Here is a 16,262-nt window from a genome sequence, read left to right as displayed (position 1 = left end):
CTATCCATTTGCAGAATATGTTGTTTTGTTCAAGTGAAAAAAAAGTTTTGTTTTGGGTTAACAACAAAAAACGATTTCCAATTGAAAGCGAAGAAATCGTCCCTGATTTTGTAACAATTCTAGAAAAGTATTAAATAAAGCCAATAATGAGGTTTGCTAGATCATGCCAGCACTTTGCTGTTCATGGAATCACACAAAACACTCTTGATTGATTGCTTCCAATGGAAAGGATTTTATTCTGAGATAATTCAATAATAAAACTTTGGAAAACCACAGAGTTTGTGGTATTTCATAGGCATTAAATATAAATTGCTTAATGACTTGATTAGATTAATTTGTTGTGATAAACACTAATACTCGCCATTCAGAGCCCCCCTCTTCTTGATACACGGTTTTATTAGATGTTAAATTTGTATCGGAATAAAGAATATTAATATGGGAATAAAAGGGTAGCGACAAGTTCTTAACTGGACGTTTAAAAACAGGCACACTCTCAAAAAGGAGGCAGATCATTGGACAATAGCTGCTCTCTGTGCATAAAAATGACCTCAGCGTAGCTGTAGCGTTTCGCATTACGCAAGGGGGAGCTATTGATTTCTTACACAATACAGAACGCGCCTCCAAACAATGCGCACAACTTTTGGTGTCAACTCTCTTTTGTGTATGTTTGTATACAATTTTGACACCCAAAATGACACCCAGGATAGGCACATGTGAGTACGCTGTGTGTATTGCAAGGGGTCTGTAAATTTGGTTAAGATCTTGATTCTCCCCAACTCATTAAATAGGCCATGTATTGCAGTACACTTGTTGTAATTTCCCAACACTTCAGTTGTATTAACTTGACATTATGCTCATGGCATTTACACAGTTGCTTGTTACTTGAAGAACACATTACATAGAAATACTTCATGAAGTTTTGTTTCAGAGTCATTATTAAAAATATTCAAAATATATTATGTAAATATGGTAGGAGTTCATTCATTTATTCCTGACTCAACCTGTTTAATCTGTAGCATGCACATCAAATGAAGTTCCTTGCATTAAAAAAGCAGCCAGAACTATTTTGTGGTGTCCATTTTTCTATACTTCTGTAGCACTAAAACTAATATATCTGAAAGCTTACTTTCTATAAACTTGATACACAATCAGAGAACCATGCAAAATCTTGAAAAATTGGCACGGTGTCAGTCAGGGAATTACAGGAACACGTTGCCTTGGATCGGTTGAGTTGGTCTTTGAAAAGCGTTTTGTGACCGTTTGTTAAAAAATGCATATGGTTAGAAAGACGATGTAAAAGTAGAATACAATGATCTACACAAATATGCCTCGAAATTGCGTGGTTTTCTTTTTACCTCGTCCAATTACACGGTCGGCCATTTATGGGAGTCAAAATTTTGACTCCAATAAATGGCAGACTGTGATAGTTCGCGACGTAAAAAGAAAACTGTGCATTTTTGAGTGATACTTGTGTGGATCAGTATATTCTACTTTTAAAACGTCTTTCTAACCATATACATTTCATTATAAACGGTTTCAAACGCTTTTTATAGACCAACTCGTCCGATCCAAGGCAACGTGTTCCTTTAAGTTAAAATCTTGGCTATTTGGACCCCACTAGTACGACAACATTCGGTGAAGCAGCTCGAAAATAAATCTCACCATGGCCAAGTACGGGGCACCAACAGTTTTTGGACACATCCCCTCACTTTGTGGGGGACACAATTATAGCAAAATAAACTTGTGTATGTTGTAAGGGCGAGCGAGCACCAGACTATTTAAGTTTGTGTACTGTATTCCTCCCTGCGCGAGGGTCATTATACCCTGTTGTAATCTTCTGTTCCCAGATGGGTCAAGTATTGTTCCTTTGTAATAGGCATTTTAGTTTTGAAGTACCACATTTTTGTAATCAACACTGCATTTCGAAACAGTTCATCTTTGTACCCTAAATATTTATTCCTTCATGTAGGTAATTTCGTACCTAGGTCATTTCTTACCCGAGCCTCTTTGTGCAACACAAAACAGAAAACAATGAAAAACGGAAAAAATATGTCAATCACTCTCTGCCTGGGTTGTTGTTCATTTGTGTCATTCATGTTGACATCGACAACAATTTATTTGAACGGTCACTAAGAACTGCGACATGCAGGAAGATCCGAATAAAAGTTCATCACCAACTGTGGTCCAGCTTCTATTATGATTGTTTTGGACACTTGAGGCGCAACTTTCTCACTTCGCATTTGAAAAGGACAAAAGAAGAACCCTTCCGCCGTGCAGGGATACTTAACTAGTGGTAAGTAATTAAAATGCCTTTTAAATAAAAAGGAGCGATACTTGCCTTTCTGGGAAGAGTAAGACAGGGTGCAAGTCACGTCACCCCATGACTTGGGTACGAAGTGACCAACATTCGTGCATGGTAATAACTAAACAGATATGTGGCAGATGGTACATGTAGAAGTATAAACAAAATCTGTGGTGTGGGTATGTTAATAAAGGTTTTCTCGATCAATTTCGGCAAACGAGCAGCCAATTTCATTTTCATGCATTTGAACTAAAGGGAAGGTACACATTTGGTTATTACTCAAAACAAATATTAACTTTAAAACTGACTTGGTACGAGCATTGGAGAGCTGTTTATAGTGTAAAACATTGTGAGAAATGGCTCCCTCTGAAGTAGCATAGAAAGGGGTATAAATTTCTCACTAAAATAATAAAAGACTTCTCCAGAAATCTTTTATTCCTATGGAAAGCACACAAATTCATCCAACAAGGGTGTTTTTTCTCTCATCATTTTCTCGCAACTTCGATGACCAATTTAGCTCAGATTTTCACAGGCTTGTTATTTTATGGCTTGTTATGCTTATGATGGGATACACCAAGTGAGAAGACTGGTCTTTGACAATTACCAAACGTGTACCTTCCCTTTAAAGCTGTTTTGCCTCTCCAGTTGTTACTGCGTTTTAAATTTAGAATTCGGCCATTCAATTTTGTTTTGAGTCGAGTCAAATTCCTTTAAAACTCTTTTCAATCTGGCGTGTCGTCACTCTTTTTCGTGACACACACGCCTCAAGAAGCGTCTGCGAATTTGAATGCTTCTTTGATGAATTGTTAAATTGAATGATTATTTTGTGAAATCAAATGACTCAACATTACATTTGACTAATCATAAAACGAAATTGAATTACCATTTTCAGTAGCATTCAATTTCGCGCGGAATAGAATAGATTGGTGGTTAAATTGGCTGCTCATTGCCAAAATTGACCGAGAAAACCTCTAAACTGCAGTTTATAAAACAATGTCTTTTGCCCCAAAATTGGAAACGTTCTCCTATATCATGACTTCTGTAAAATAGTAAAGCTAAAAAACGAGTACATTGCCCTTCCTGTATGTTCAATAACTGGACCACTCATGTGTTTCCTTTTAAATATCAAGTCGGTTTCGTAATTTGCTTCTTTTCTCTGTTTATTTAACCTCCAGTATTTATGTTTCCACACATACTTTTCTTTCCCTGTAGAAATATAGCATGATAGTTGTACTGAATGTTTCCAAAGATCTTTGACAATTTGCCTTCGACATGTGTCTCAGTTTTCATTTATTTCATCAAAAAGAAAAAAGATAAACAAAAACATTATGCAAACATTAAAAAACAAATACAAATACTAAGAAAATGTTTAATTACCATGATTAGTCAGTTTAAAATAAGCAGCAAATTAATTATGGTAAATCACTCTTCATGTTTTGATTGATTGCAAATACTTGTGTGAATTAAGACTTTTAACTAGAACATTTTTGTTTTTAAAACAAATTCATCAGTTTACACTTGTTTTTATATTCATAAATTAAAATTAATGAATTGAAATGAAACGAAAAACAAAAAATGTGTATAATCTTTAAATTGAATATAATAATGCTTTGCAAGCAGCTGTGTGACAAGTACATTAGAAAACAAAAGTCTGTATCGGAAGTTTCCAGATTGCACCAGCAGCGATTCAACTCCCGATGTCTCCCTACCCAACATTTCAAGACAAATTTACCCCCATGGTTTCATTGTAGGGTAATAAGAGGTTTGTTTCACGTCCAACTAATCGGGACTGCTGTAGAAAACAAGGGAAATGACGAATGTCAAATCATGATAAGTTTTTTTATGTGTTGGATAGAGCGATGTTTGTGTGTGTATAGGCTACAACACCCGGTGAACAGTCACGATTGTAAAGCACATGACAAGTAGATGATCACCTAGGCTACCCGGTCATGCACATGGCCCGGGCGCTATTCTACTTGTTATATGCATTAATTACCATTTGCGTGAATACATGCCTGCGAGCTTGGTAAATAACCAAAATAGCACCTGGCACGTGATGATGAATGGACCAGTAAGAACTCGAATCTCGGTCATGAATATGTATAAGGTATAGTAAAGTGCTCTATACACACAAGGGTAAAAACAAATCTCTTGATTGTATGTTTTGTTCTTTTGAAGAAACCTCTGCAGTATGATGAATGTAGCTGATTCGTTACAAGACACGGTTGGGTTGACATATTGTAGAGGCAAGTAACTCATCAATAGTTGATACTGATGCTGGTACTGTCATAACGGTTTGAGTTGAACATAAAGCTGCCAGTAGACCAGATTTAATACAATCATCAGGTGTAGATTGCTGTAGTATTCTAGCAATCATTGCCCCTGTCAAACTGAAAGAACAATAATAAGAATAATAATATAATATCAAAGTCTTATACAGCGCATGTATCTACCAACAGGGTACTCAAGGCGCTTACATTCTTTCCCAGAAAGATAGGTTATTGAAGTTATGAATTCTGAGAACTAATTATGTAACACCTTATAACAGGTATAAGGGTTTACAAGGTGCTAAGGACAGCAATAAGGGAATGAAACAGTAGTCAGCGAGATCTTAAATGGCAATTTCAATAACCTGGCAGGGTCGTGTCCGTGCGATAAAGGGTCGTGTCCGTGCGATTAAGGGTCGTGTCCGTGCGATAAAGGGTCGTGTCCGTGCGATTAAGGGTCGTGTCCGTGCGATTAAGGGTCGTGTCCGTGCGATTAAGGGTCGTGTCCGTGCGATTAAGGGTCGTGTCCGTGCGATTAAGGATCGTGTCCGTGCGATTAAGGGTCGTGTCCGTGCGATTAAGGGTCGTGTCCGTGCGATTAAGGGTCGTGTCCGTGCGATAAAGGATCGGTCGGTCCTTTACCACCCCCCCAGCTCGTGTTGAACGGCTGTTTAAGACAGAGTCACTACTCTTTTATTCCCATTCTTAAATGCCCTTTTGTAAAAAAGCTGAAAATCTATTAACAAAATTCTTATTATGTGGTGATTGTGTGAGTGTTGGAAAGTTAGTGGAGCATAAGTCCATCAACTTAGGTTGGTTGTATCTGATAAGATGTGAAATCAGGGTTTTAGAGCTTAGTACTCAATGTATTCAGTAACAATTAAACACAAACTGAATTGCAAGGTCTTTTTTCTCTGACATGTATGACACCAAGAAAGGAAAGGCAAAGTCAACATGAGAGGTCAGGAACAGTCTAAATTAAACAACACTTCCTTGTTTGGTAGTTCTTCAGCCGTCGATTTCACCAAACTCTTCCTAACTTAGGACTAATCTGAGGACTTAGAACGAGTTAAAAACTCTGTATCCAAAGGCGTAGGACGCATTGAACCAATCCTAAGTTAGATGAAGTACTCAAGACATGATTAATCCTAGCGTTTCGTGAAATCGGCTGCACGTAAAGTTTCACATCATTTTCTTGACATCATTTTCTTCAATAAACCATGGATACCTTGTATGATTGGTCAGTCAGATATTGATTAAGAATACAAACATTGATTAAGAATACATGAAGTGTTCAAAAAGACAAAACAATATTAAAAGAACTGATGAGAAACGCACCAATCTCCAGCTCCAGACACACTGGTTATATGATCAGCATTGCATGCTGGGTAATGTACAGCGGACATCTTGGATGCAGTTCTTTCCTTTATTAAACAAAGATAAATAAAAGCAGTTGTTAGAGATATTGTTTTTAGAATGTCACTACAAGTACACAAGAATTGGGACCACGATTACTATAGTATTTGGGACTTGAGGCATTGCACGGTTACATGATGAGTGTGATGTCTACATGCCAGGTAGATTTTAGTATTTGGGACTTGAGGCATTGCACGGTTACATGATGAGTGTGTCTACATGCCAGGTAGATTTTAGTATTTGGGACTTGAGGCATTGCACGGTTACATGATGAGTGTGTCTACATGCCAGGTAGATTTTAGTATTTGGGACTTGAGGCATTGCACGGTTACATGATGAGTGTGTCTACATGCCAGGTAGATTTGAGGCATTGCATGGTTACATGATGAGTGTGTCTACATGCCAGGTAAATTTGAGGCATTGCACGGTTACATGATGAGTGTGTCTACATGCCAGGTAGATGGAGGCATTGCACGGTTACATGATGAGTGTGTCTACATGCCAGGTAAATTTGAGGCATTGCACGGTTACATGATGAGTGTGTCTACATGCCAGGTAGATGGAGGCATTGCACGGTTACATGATGAGTGTGTCTACATGCCAGGTAGATGGAGGCATTGCACGGTTACATGATGAGTGTGTCTACATGCCAGGTAGATTTTGTCTTGAAAGGCACTATTGGTAAATACTCAAAATAATTATTAGCATAAAACCTTACTTGGTAACGAGTTATGGGGAGAGGTAAGGTTGATAGTATAAAACATTGTGAGAAACGGCTCCCTCTGAAGTAACAAAGTTTACCGCAGAGTGAGTGTAGCTGGTCACACAATTTGGTTTTGTCCAGGTTGGGGATTAGGTCACAGTCAGGGGTTTTGCCTCATTTAGTAGTGTGTTATGTCCTTCGGGTTATGGGAGCGCCATCCATCGGCCACCGTGCGTCGGGTGAAGAACTCATCCGGTGCTCAGGGCTCATCGGTTACCAAAGAGATAAAGCAAGTCTAGAGTTTAAAGTAGTGCTTTATTGCATAATCGGGAGCGGAAAGATTTACAGTCTATTCCTAGTGCTGCCAGAGGCTTAGCGTTATCCTCACACCACGCTCCTCTCGCCCCGATTACTAGGCCATGGAACTCTATGGTTTCGGTACCGGTGATGGCTTTGAACGATTCGGCGCAGGTCCGGTATTTAGAGACCTTTTCTTCATATGCTTTTTCGAGACTTCGACCGCTCTCGAATCGGACGGTGATGTCTATCACCACCGTATGTTCATGGTCCGAAAATACCAGATCTGGTCGTTTTGTTGCTCCCGACTGGTCCTTACATGTAACCTCACGTCTCACTTGCCATTTATGCGTTTTGTGAGCCACTACTCGATCAACGAGCATGTCGCAGATCTTGTTGTGTCTCACAATTCGCGCCCCTTGCACTTTGGGGCATTGGCCAGAGACGTGGGAAAGAGATTCCGTGGGTGCGTCGCACCCCCGGCAGGTCTTGTCTTCCTCTCGACCCCTCATTATCGCCTCTTGTACTGGGCAAGTGTTCGTGCGCATCTGTAGGGCTGCACAGTACGGGTGTCCCCTTAATACCGGGGTAGTTATCCACCAGCATCAGTCCTCCAGGCGTCTGCACCAATTCCCTGGCACGCTTTGGCCGCCCATTCGGTGTGTTCTTTGATCCTCCAACACTCCTTTGGTCTAGCCAACTCGCGCAGGTCTTCAGCGTTTCGCAAATGTGCCACTCCCACTTTTCCTATACGGGCTATGGTGGGGTCCTTGCTATTGGTCGACGACATAATGTCTTTGGCTCTCAAGGTAGGGATCACCTTTTCAAATCTGACCATGCCCAGGCTGCCATCGCCGACGGCCGAGTAGATCAGTCCATTAGTCATACATGGAGGGAGCTTCAACCAATCCAATTCACTGCCCCCCGGATTGTACTTTCAAGAGACCGCAAACTATTACCGCTTGCTTGCGTCATTGACAGTTGGAACTGCAATCTCGGGGTGACATGGTTACGGACCAAGTCAACTTTCTGGACTGGTTTAAGCGGAGCTTTTCCTATCTGCTCAATCCAAACATTTAACCTATCCCCCAGATCTTCCGTTTTGACGCCTCGCCACGGTCCTACACGTAGTCCCAGGTATTTAGTCGTCTCATCGGGTGTGATCCAGGGGATTGGCAGGCCGCCAATGCAGCAAGAAGACCCTCCATTGACCGTGACTGATTTCCCCCAGGGCTGGATGTGGAAAGCCGCGAACTTTCCCACATTCATACAGAGCCCCGTTTTTGGGCAGAATTCGTCGGCAATGTCGAGTAATCGTTGTAGGTCCAGACTTGACTTTCCAACTATCGCAATGTCATCTGCGAAAGCCAGGGCTGAGATAGAACATCTCTCCCCATCGATCTCGAAGGAGAACCCTTCTTCTTCTAGGCGCCTCAATAGTGGGTCAATTGCTATGTTGAATAGCAATGGGGAGAGCGGGTCTCCCTGTTAGACTCCCTTCTTGAAGTAAAGGGGACCGGTCTTGCTGTCCCCACTTTGAATTCAGTGAAACTTCCGTCATACAGCGACTTGATCAGACTGATGACATGCGAGTCTAACCCAGCCTTCTCTAGTTCGCTGTATGTGTGACGGTGGTTTACCGTATCAAACGCCTTAGACAGATCGAGGAATGCCATTGATATAGGCATGCGGCGTTTCTTAGCAGTTTTAACCAGGGTGTCGATCAAAAACAAGTTTTGGGCGCATCCCGGAGCTGCCACGAACCCCGTTGCCTTGGACTTAAACTGACTATCTTGGTTAGTCGAGCAGTCAAGATCTTAGTAAACAGTCTCATGATGACTGAGCCGATAGTGATAGGTCTCCAGTTTCCAATTTGGTCTAGTCCCTCTGCGCATTTCGGGAGCAAGACAGATCTTGCTCCTTTTATGCTCTCGGGGACTTTTCCACACAGCATAAACGTAAGAGAAACGTACAAATTACAAACAACAATATAAACACATCACCGGTGGGAGATGACACATGCTGAAAGCATGTTTGACAGTGTCTCCATGTTCATCGACCTCAAGTCTTTGACGGTGATACCTTCTGGACCAGGGGCGCTTGATGAGTCCATGGAATGGAGACTTTTCACTATTTCGAGAACTGTTACCGTATTTTCTTGCGGATAAGACGCGTCTTATCTGACTTTTTTGACCCCAAAGACGTCGGTGCGTCTTATCTTTCGGTGCGCCTTGTTTGCCGACGATTGATTTTTTTTTGACTAATGACTGCGTGAAATAATAAATACCTTCTTGTCCAGTTCAAATCAACGGTCTTTGTGTGACGAATCCTTACTTAATAATGCGGTGAAAAGTCAAACAAGTAGACTGTGAGCCCCTACTTTTGTTCGAACAATGCCGCAAACCCCCCCTCCAGAACGTCCTTCATTACAACAATGCCGCAATCCCCCCAGCCCGCCCTTCATTACAACAATGCCGCAATCCCCCCAGACCGTCCTTCATTACAACAATGCCGCAATCCCCCCAGACCGTCCTTCATTACAACAATGCCGCAATCCCCCCAGACCGTCCTTCATTACAACAATGCCGCAATCCCCCCATGACCGTGCTTTCATTCCAACAATGCCCTTTCGGTCCCACAGACGGCGGCGTTGTACAAACGTTTTTCTGTGTGGCCGGGTATTCGTTCCTATAATGCATTCGACAGTCAATGCCTTTATTGCATGGTGAATTTGAGGGTTGTTATTGAAGATATATTCGACGTATTGAATTAACGTGGGGGATGGAGTAATTACCTCACGTTTGTCATTGATATGTGCTTTGGGAACTTAGTGTAATATAATCATTAAGTAGTAGCATTGTGTTATGAAAATAAAAGATAGGATTTGTATGTTATGGTACTTTTCTACTTTTTATAAAATGTGAATTATTAACGCCATTTTTAGACGTGTTAATTAGAACATTTTTATAATTAGAAGGATATGAATTGTTTTTAATGCTAAAAGGGAGTCTTTTATTATTAAAAAGTATTATGGGATTGGGCATTACTTTGTTCTGACGTGTTTGGGACTTTAGGGAGTCTTTTATTATTAAAAAGTATTATGGGATTGGGCATTATTTTATTCGGGACTTGTTTGGGACTTAGGGGGACTTTATTCGACATGATTTAAATCTCTTTTTTGATGATGTGGTGGCTCTGAAAAGAGCCGGTTGGGTTTATTGGGTTTCTTGTTCTTGGTTTCTTGGTTTTCTTGTTTCTTCAGGGGAAACCCGTCGAAGTCATCGTCTTCGCTGTCACTATTAAACATTGCCAGCAGCTCGTCGTCGAGCTCTGCCGACTGACGCTCCTGTGCTTCCTCCTCAGCGATGTCTGGGCCTTCGATGATATTTGCCTTCTTGAAACCATTGATGATGGTGGAGGGTTTCACGGCGGTCCATGCCCGCAAAACCCAACCACAAACGTCGGTGAAGGTCGCCCGTCTCATCCGGCCGGTCTCGGTGTAGGTGTGCAGCCCCTCCGACATCCAGTCCTCCCATTCTTCTCTGATGTGTCCCTTGAAAACTCTGTTGACACTGATGTCGAGGGGCTGCAGCTTCTTTGTCATCCCACCTGGGATGACTGCCAGGATTGTGTCGTGCTCCTTCTTGAGTAGCTCCCGAACACCTTCGTCTTTATGGGCTGTCATGGAGTCAAGGATGAGCATGGACTTCTTCTCGAAGAAGGACCCTGGTCGCCCCTTGAAACACTTCTCGACCCATTCCTTCATGACGTCGGTGTTCATCCAGCCTGCAAACAAAGAAAAATTAATTTAAAACACAGGGTACATATATACAACAAGCAATAAACTTGTAACTATTAAAAAGTCGATTATTGTTATTGGGGGGGGGGGGCGGGAATTTATAGCGCGAACGTTTTAAAGTTGAAACAGTTTAATAAAGTTTTTACTTTGCAACCGGAACAAAAAAATGAATGAGATTCACTAATTTTTTAATAATCTGATCAAGTAACTTTTTGAAATCAAAGAATAACAGTTGTGTTTACTTTGCAATCAGAAAAAAAATTTAGCCATAAATGCGGATCTCTTGCACATGTGATTTATGCTAGATTTTGATAATATGATATTAACTTACCTTTCTTGTTGCACAGCACGACCACACCCGATGGCAGCTTCTCCTTAATTTTCGTTATCCGCTTGAAAATCAGCATCGGCTTCAATTTCTTCCCACTGGCAGTGCAGGCCAGTACCACAGTGAAACTGGTTTTCTCATGGCCAGTTGTGGTAATGGTCACCGTCTTCTCGCCTTTGCTGGTTGCTGTCCGGGTCATCGGCGCGTCGAAAGTCATCGGAACCTCGTCCATGTTGATGACCTTGTCATTGCTGAGGTCCAGACGCTTGATGTTCCGATCGGTGAAGACATTGAAGTTGGCCATCTTCTCTTCCCAGTCATCTGGCGTTTTCTGTCCAACAGTAGTGCGGGTCCGGATGGACAAACCAGTCAGTCTCATGAACCGATGGCACCAACTCGGGCCACCGACAAACTCCACCAAACCCCGCTCCTTTGCGAAGTGTCTGGCCTGCCGTCTTATCATGACAGTAGTTACTGCCCTCCCGCTGTTTCGCCTATCTCTGACAAACTGCGCCAACTGCGTTTCTAGGTCGGGAAACTTGGTTCGGCCCATCCGGTTGGCCCTCTTGTTTCTCGGTGTTTTTTCTAATGCCACTTTGGTCTTTCTCCACTTTCGAACCATGGACTCGTCTATCCCGTACTCCCGTCCAGCTGCCCGATTGCCATGTTGCTCGGCGTAACCAACAGCAATAAGCTTGAACTCAGTGGTGTAGCTCGCTCTTCGTGAATCCATTTCGGAACAGAGGTTTAACTTGTAGCAAAATAACTTTTTGAAAAAAAGATAGCCACCTTGAGATGTCCGGTCTTTTTTATTTAGAAATGGAGGATCCTAGCGGCTTGTTTTGTTGACCAACCATAACGCAAGGAGCAGCTACGATGCACCTGATTGGTTAATCTTGAAGTTACTCTTCTGGAAACTAAATGACCAACCATAACACAAGGCGCGGCGAGGATGCACCTGATTGGTTAATCTGGAAGTTACTCTTCTGGAAACTAAATGACCAACCATAACGCAAGGCGCAGCGAGGATGCACCTGATTGGACCTCCTTTGGATCCCTAGTAATGGTATTTAAACACCTACGAGTGAGTCAGTTTCATTAATTTAAGACAAGAGCAACAATGAAGACGATAGTTCAAAAGGTTCTTGCTGTCGGTATGCCACATTACGATGCCTTAGTCGTTGGAGGAAAGTACAGATTACGTCGAGACGAGAACAATCTTCGAGACTGCTATGCAGTTTCAGTTGTAGATGGCGAAGGCGTCAAGAGGGCAAGCTTGAAGAGAGATTCAGCGAAGATTTTGTCCAAAGTATTCGACCACCCAAAATTGTCCATCAACATGACAATCTGCATTATTTTAAAACCAAAGTCAACAAGGTTTTTCCATTCACCGCGTTTTGGTGTAGCTCAAAGGTGTGCTGTTGGTTTTTTCTGCAAGTCTGAAGATGAAGATGAAATCAGACGGATTCTCTCCACAAGCCACCTGATATACAGCTTCAATTAAATCTTGAAGAATTAACAAAACCAAACGTCCTTTTCAGGACGACCACACGAGAAAAGAGATAATTCATGTGTCTGTTTCGTTTATTTATTTTATCAAAATAAAACTTACACTATTAAAGAAGGGGGTGTCTTAAACAAATATCTTTTGAAAAAGATTAACAAATTGCTAGTTTGAAATAAATCAAACGAACTTTAACTAAAATATAATTTGAATTGCAAAACCTTTAATATACAAAATAATATAATGAAACAATTTCTTATGCCCTGTTATTGGTGTTACGGGAAAAACAAAATCAAACGAGATAAAAATATGAATCATGTGTCTGTTTCGTTTATTTCATTTTGTAAAATAAAAAGTGATCCTTGAATACAAAATCTTTTGAACAAGATAGGAAATAATTCAACAACTACAAAAATATTACAAACACTTCAACAAATATATGTCATGAAACATTTTGTTACGTCTTCCCCGGTATTGTTGCAATAGCACGCCAGTTTGGGTATTTGTCACCGGTAGAGGGCGCAACATTTTCTGGATCGGATGACTTAGACTTGTTACCTGCCTGTATCAGCAAGGATCCTCTATGTGGGACGTCAGATGGTCAGGCAAGGAGGGCCTGGGTTCGTGTTGCAATAATCTTCCGACAATGCGTGGATCATCGTTTCTTGCCGTTGATTTGGATGGACTTCACATTATTTTATTAAAACAACGGCAATGTTGGTTGAATGGATGAAGGTCGGTATCAATTTTTACAAGCCAACAAATGGTGGTTACGGTTTAATTCATGCTTCGGAACGCTCAAAAAGGAAACAAATTACGTCTTTGTGTCAATGTACCGACACCGGGTGGCGCCAGGTGTTCTTTTGTGTGCGGTTAAACGTGCGCCTTGTGCGACGGTGCGCCTTGTCTGCTGACGTTTGAATTTTTTTTGGTCATTTTAGCGTCCTGCGCCTTGTCCGCCGAGCGTCTTATCCGCAAGAAAATACGGTACTGGTTCGGTGAGTACGGATGGTTCTTCAGCACCTATGGAAATCTTAATGCCACTCCAGTCCTCGAGCCCTGCAATCTCAGGAGTTTCCTCCAGTTTTTCCCTGTAGAAGTCTTCGACTTCCTTCGGGTCGAGTTTGCACTTCTCGCGGACTTTATTATCCAAGATTTCCACTACTAGTATCTTCTTCTTGAACTTGTAGAGGCTCTGAACCCGTTTGTACTCACTTTTCTTTCCTGCTCGTTTGGGGTTGGATTTGCCGGTGTTTGCTCCTTCTCGTACATCAACTTTCCGCTTGTTATTCTTCGCCCTTCCCGATCGCGGTTTCTTAGAGGTCTTGTTGTTGAGGTCTTGTTGTTGAGTAGCCGTGTACTTTCCGCTTCGATCTCTTGCCAATTTGAGGCCTCGCTAGATCGAGCTTCCTTGGCAATGCATTTGCCCATCTGAGTCTCCGGGTTTAGACCTACGAATTCCAGGTATGCCTTTGTGTTTAGTGCTGACGTCGGTGTCGGCACCGGGACCGCTGCCCTTGTTTTGGGCTGTATAGGCACCTGTTGGTTTGTCCGTTTCAGACCGCGACGCTTGTCACTGATCTGCTTGTAAGTCTTCCCCGGCAGGTACTCAGCTATGCATTTGTTGATGTATTTTTCGCCCGCAAACTGCTTCTCCAATTCCCCGAGGCGATAGACTTCCTCCTCGGTCCAGACTTGAACCCTCGCCTGTATCGAGTTGGTTGTCGTTGCTCTTGTTTGCCTCTTTCTGGTTGCATCGGCGGCCCTTTTACACAGCCGTTCTTCATTTCTATGATTGGGATGTTGGTGGCGCTCGTGTTGGCCCAGTCCAATCTTAGATCTGAAGGATTGGCTGCAGATCTTACAAGGGAACGGGAGTGGGGTTGGGGTTTGGGTTTTTCCCTGGCATTTACCTGCATGGCAGGCAAGTGCTTGGAACTTCTTGTATCTTCCTCCGCACCTCCAGCATTCTCCCAGAACAGCCACTTTCGGGTGATGTGACTAATAGTGGTCCACTAGACGTTTTTGAGCTGGGAAGAGTTCGTGGCATCGAGCACATGCTGTTTCTCGATAGGGAACAGTGTAACTTACCACGGTCTCTAGCTCGCTTTCAGATAGTAGATAGGGACAGTGGGAATCTCGTTAATCCATTCATGCGTGTCACTAATTAGATGACGAGGCATTTGGCTTTGATATCACACAAGGCGCATCAGAAGATAGTACACACAGATTTTGTTTGACCTATGACAGGTTGAAAAGGTGCATCTTATCCGCAGGAAATTACAGTTTCAAATATATACTGTGGTTGGTGTTCAACAGCTACATTGTTTGCTTCTACTATGGTTGGTTTTTATGTATGTACAAGCTACCATTAATAGATAAATTGGTTGCATGTTCCTTATACGTCTGGTATGCACGTCCACATGGCACCAAAATCTCTTGCCCCCCCCCCCCAAAAAAAAAATACTCACAGAGAAAACAGTGGTCACACCACAATATACTTGTATAGGGGCCATTTTTCTTGCTAAATCACATAGCCAGTTTTGAACACATTAATATACCCCACGTGACCAGTCTTCGATCAATCAGAGAGCATTAATTAATTGATAACCACTGTTATCTTTTGGTTGACATAATAATAACAATATTTATTCGGGCAAACACATTTACAAGCACATGTACATACATTAAAAATATTTATGAAAACAAAGTAAAACAACAGTGGGGTGCCCAGGAGAGCATAAAAGTATATAAAAAAATAATACCTATCGCCAAAAGTCATATGTCTCCTAAAATTGGTTTAGTTTGATAGTCACTAACCTGTGGTGTGGATGAAGCTATGAGGAATGGTTCTTCAGGTTTGGCATTATATCTCCTTAAATTGGTGTAGTTTGATAGTAAATAACCTGTGGTGTGGATGAAGCTACATGTACGAGGAATGGTTCTTCAGGTTGGGCATTATGTCTCCTTAAATTGGTGTAGTTTGATAGTAACTAACCTGTGGTGTGGATGAAGCTATGAGGAATGGTTCTTCAGGTTGGGCATTTCTGCAAACTAATACTCCATATTGACCGAGAGTCACAACAACACAGTACATATGCTGCAGTAGTAACTCACAAAGCTCAATACATATCTCCACTTGTTTATGCACAGTCAAGTTATTATGATCTGCAATGATATTCAATGAATGATAAATGTACATCATTGGTTTACAAATCAAACATCGCTTTAAAACTTCCAACGCTAAAGAAACAAAACTACCTGAAAAAAGTACACACAAAATTTTTCAATCGTGTTCCTTGTCCATTTTGTATTGCTTTGTAAGCATTACAGATATTTTGTATTGAAGTTAAAATTATAGTTATTTATTTTCCTGTGTAAAACATTGTATAAATAAGGGAATCAATGTGTGGTGAAGAGGTTTCAACTAGTGGTTTAATCCCAACGAGGCCTGGTTCTTGATAATTTTACCAAGACGAAGTTTAAACCATAAGTTAAAAACTGATTAAACACACTTTGATTTCCATTCATAAATACCTTTTCAGTCAAAAACATCAACACAAATAAATGCAAAAATTATAATTGTTCAATGATTTCTTTCAACACAACACCCCTCCAGCTATGAAATGGTAAAGCCCTCCGCCGC

The 16,262-nt window shown here is 41.6% G+C and overlaps 1 protein-coding gene across 1 annotated transcript in view; it reads right to left on the bottom strand.

Annotated features, from left to right (window-relative positions):
• Nucleotides 1–2,787: 2,787 nt before the first annotated feature.
• Nucleotides 2,788–16,262, bottom strand: part of LOC139950004 (uncharacterized) — a 40,283-nt gene continuing 26,808 nt past the window's right edge. The window contains exons 15-17 of the mRNA XM_071948623.1: nt 15,615–15,784; nt 5,908–5,993; nt 2,788–4,692 (exon numbers count right to left, since the gene is read on the bottom strand). Coding sequence (XP_071804724.1) covers nt 4,515–4,692; nt 5,908–5,993; nt 15,615–15,784 — 434 coding nt within the window. The 3' untranslated portion in view covers nt 2,788–4,514. The remainder of the gene's footprint in view (nt 4,693–5,907; nt 5,994–15,614; nt 15,785–16,262) is intronic.

This window comes from Asterias amurensis, chromosome 17, assembly GCF_032118995.1.
Source record: "Asterias amurensis chromosome 17, ASM3211899v1".
Taxonomy (NCBI): Eukaryota; Metazoa; Echinodermata; class Asteroidea; order Forcipulatida; family Asteriidae; genus Asterias; species Asterias amurensis.
This window is presented reverse-complemented; position numbering and strand designations above follow the sequence as displayed.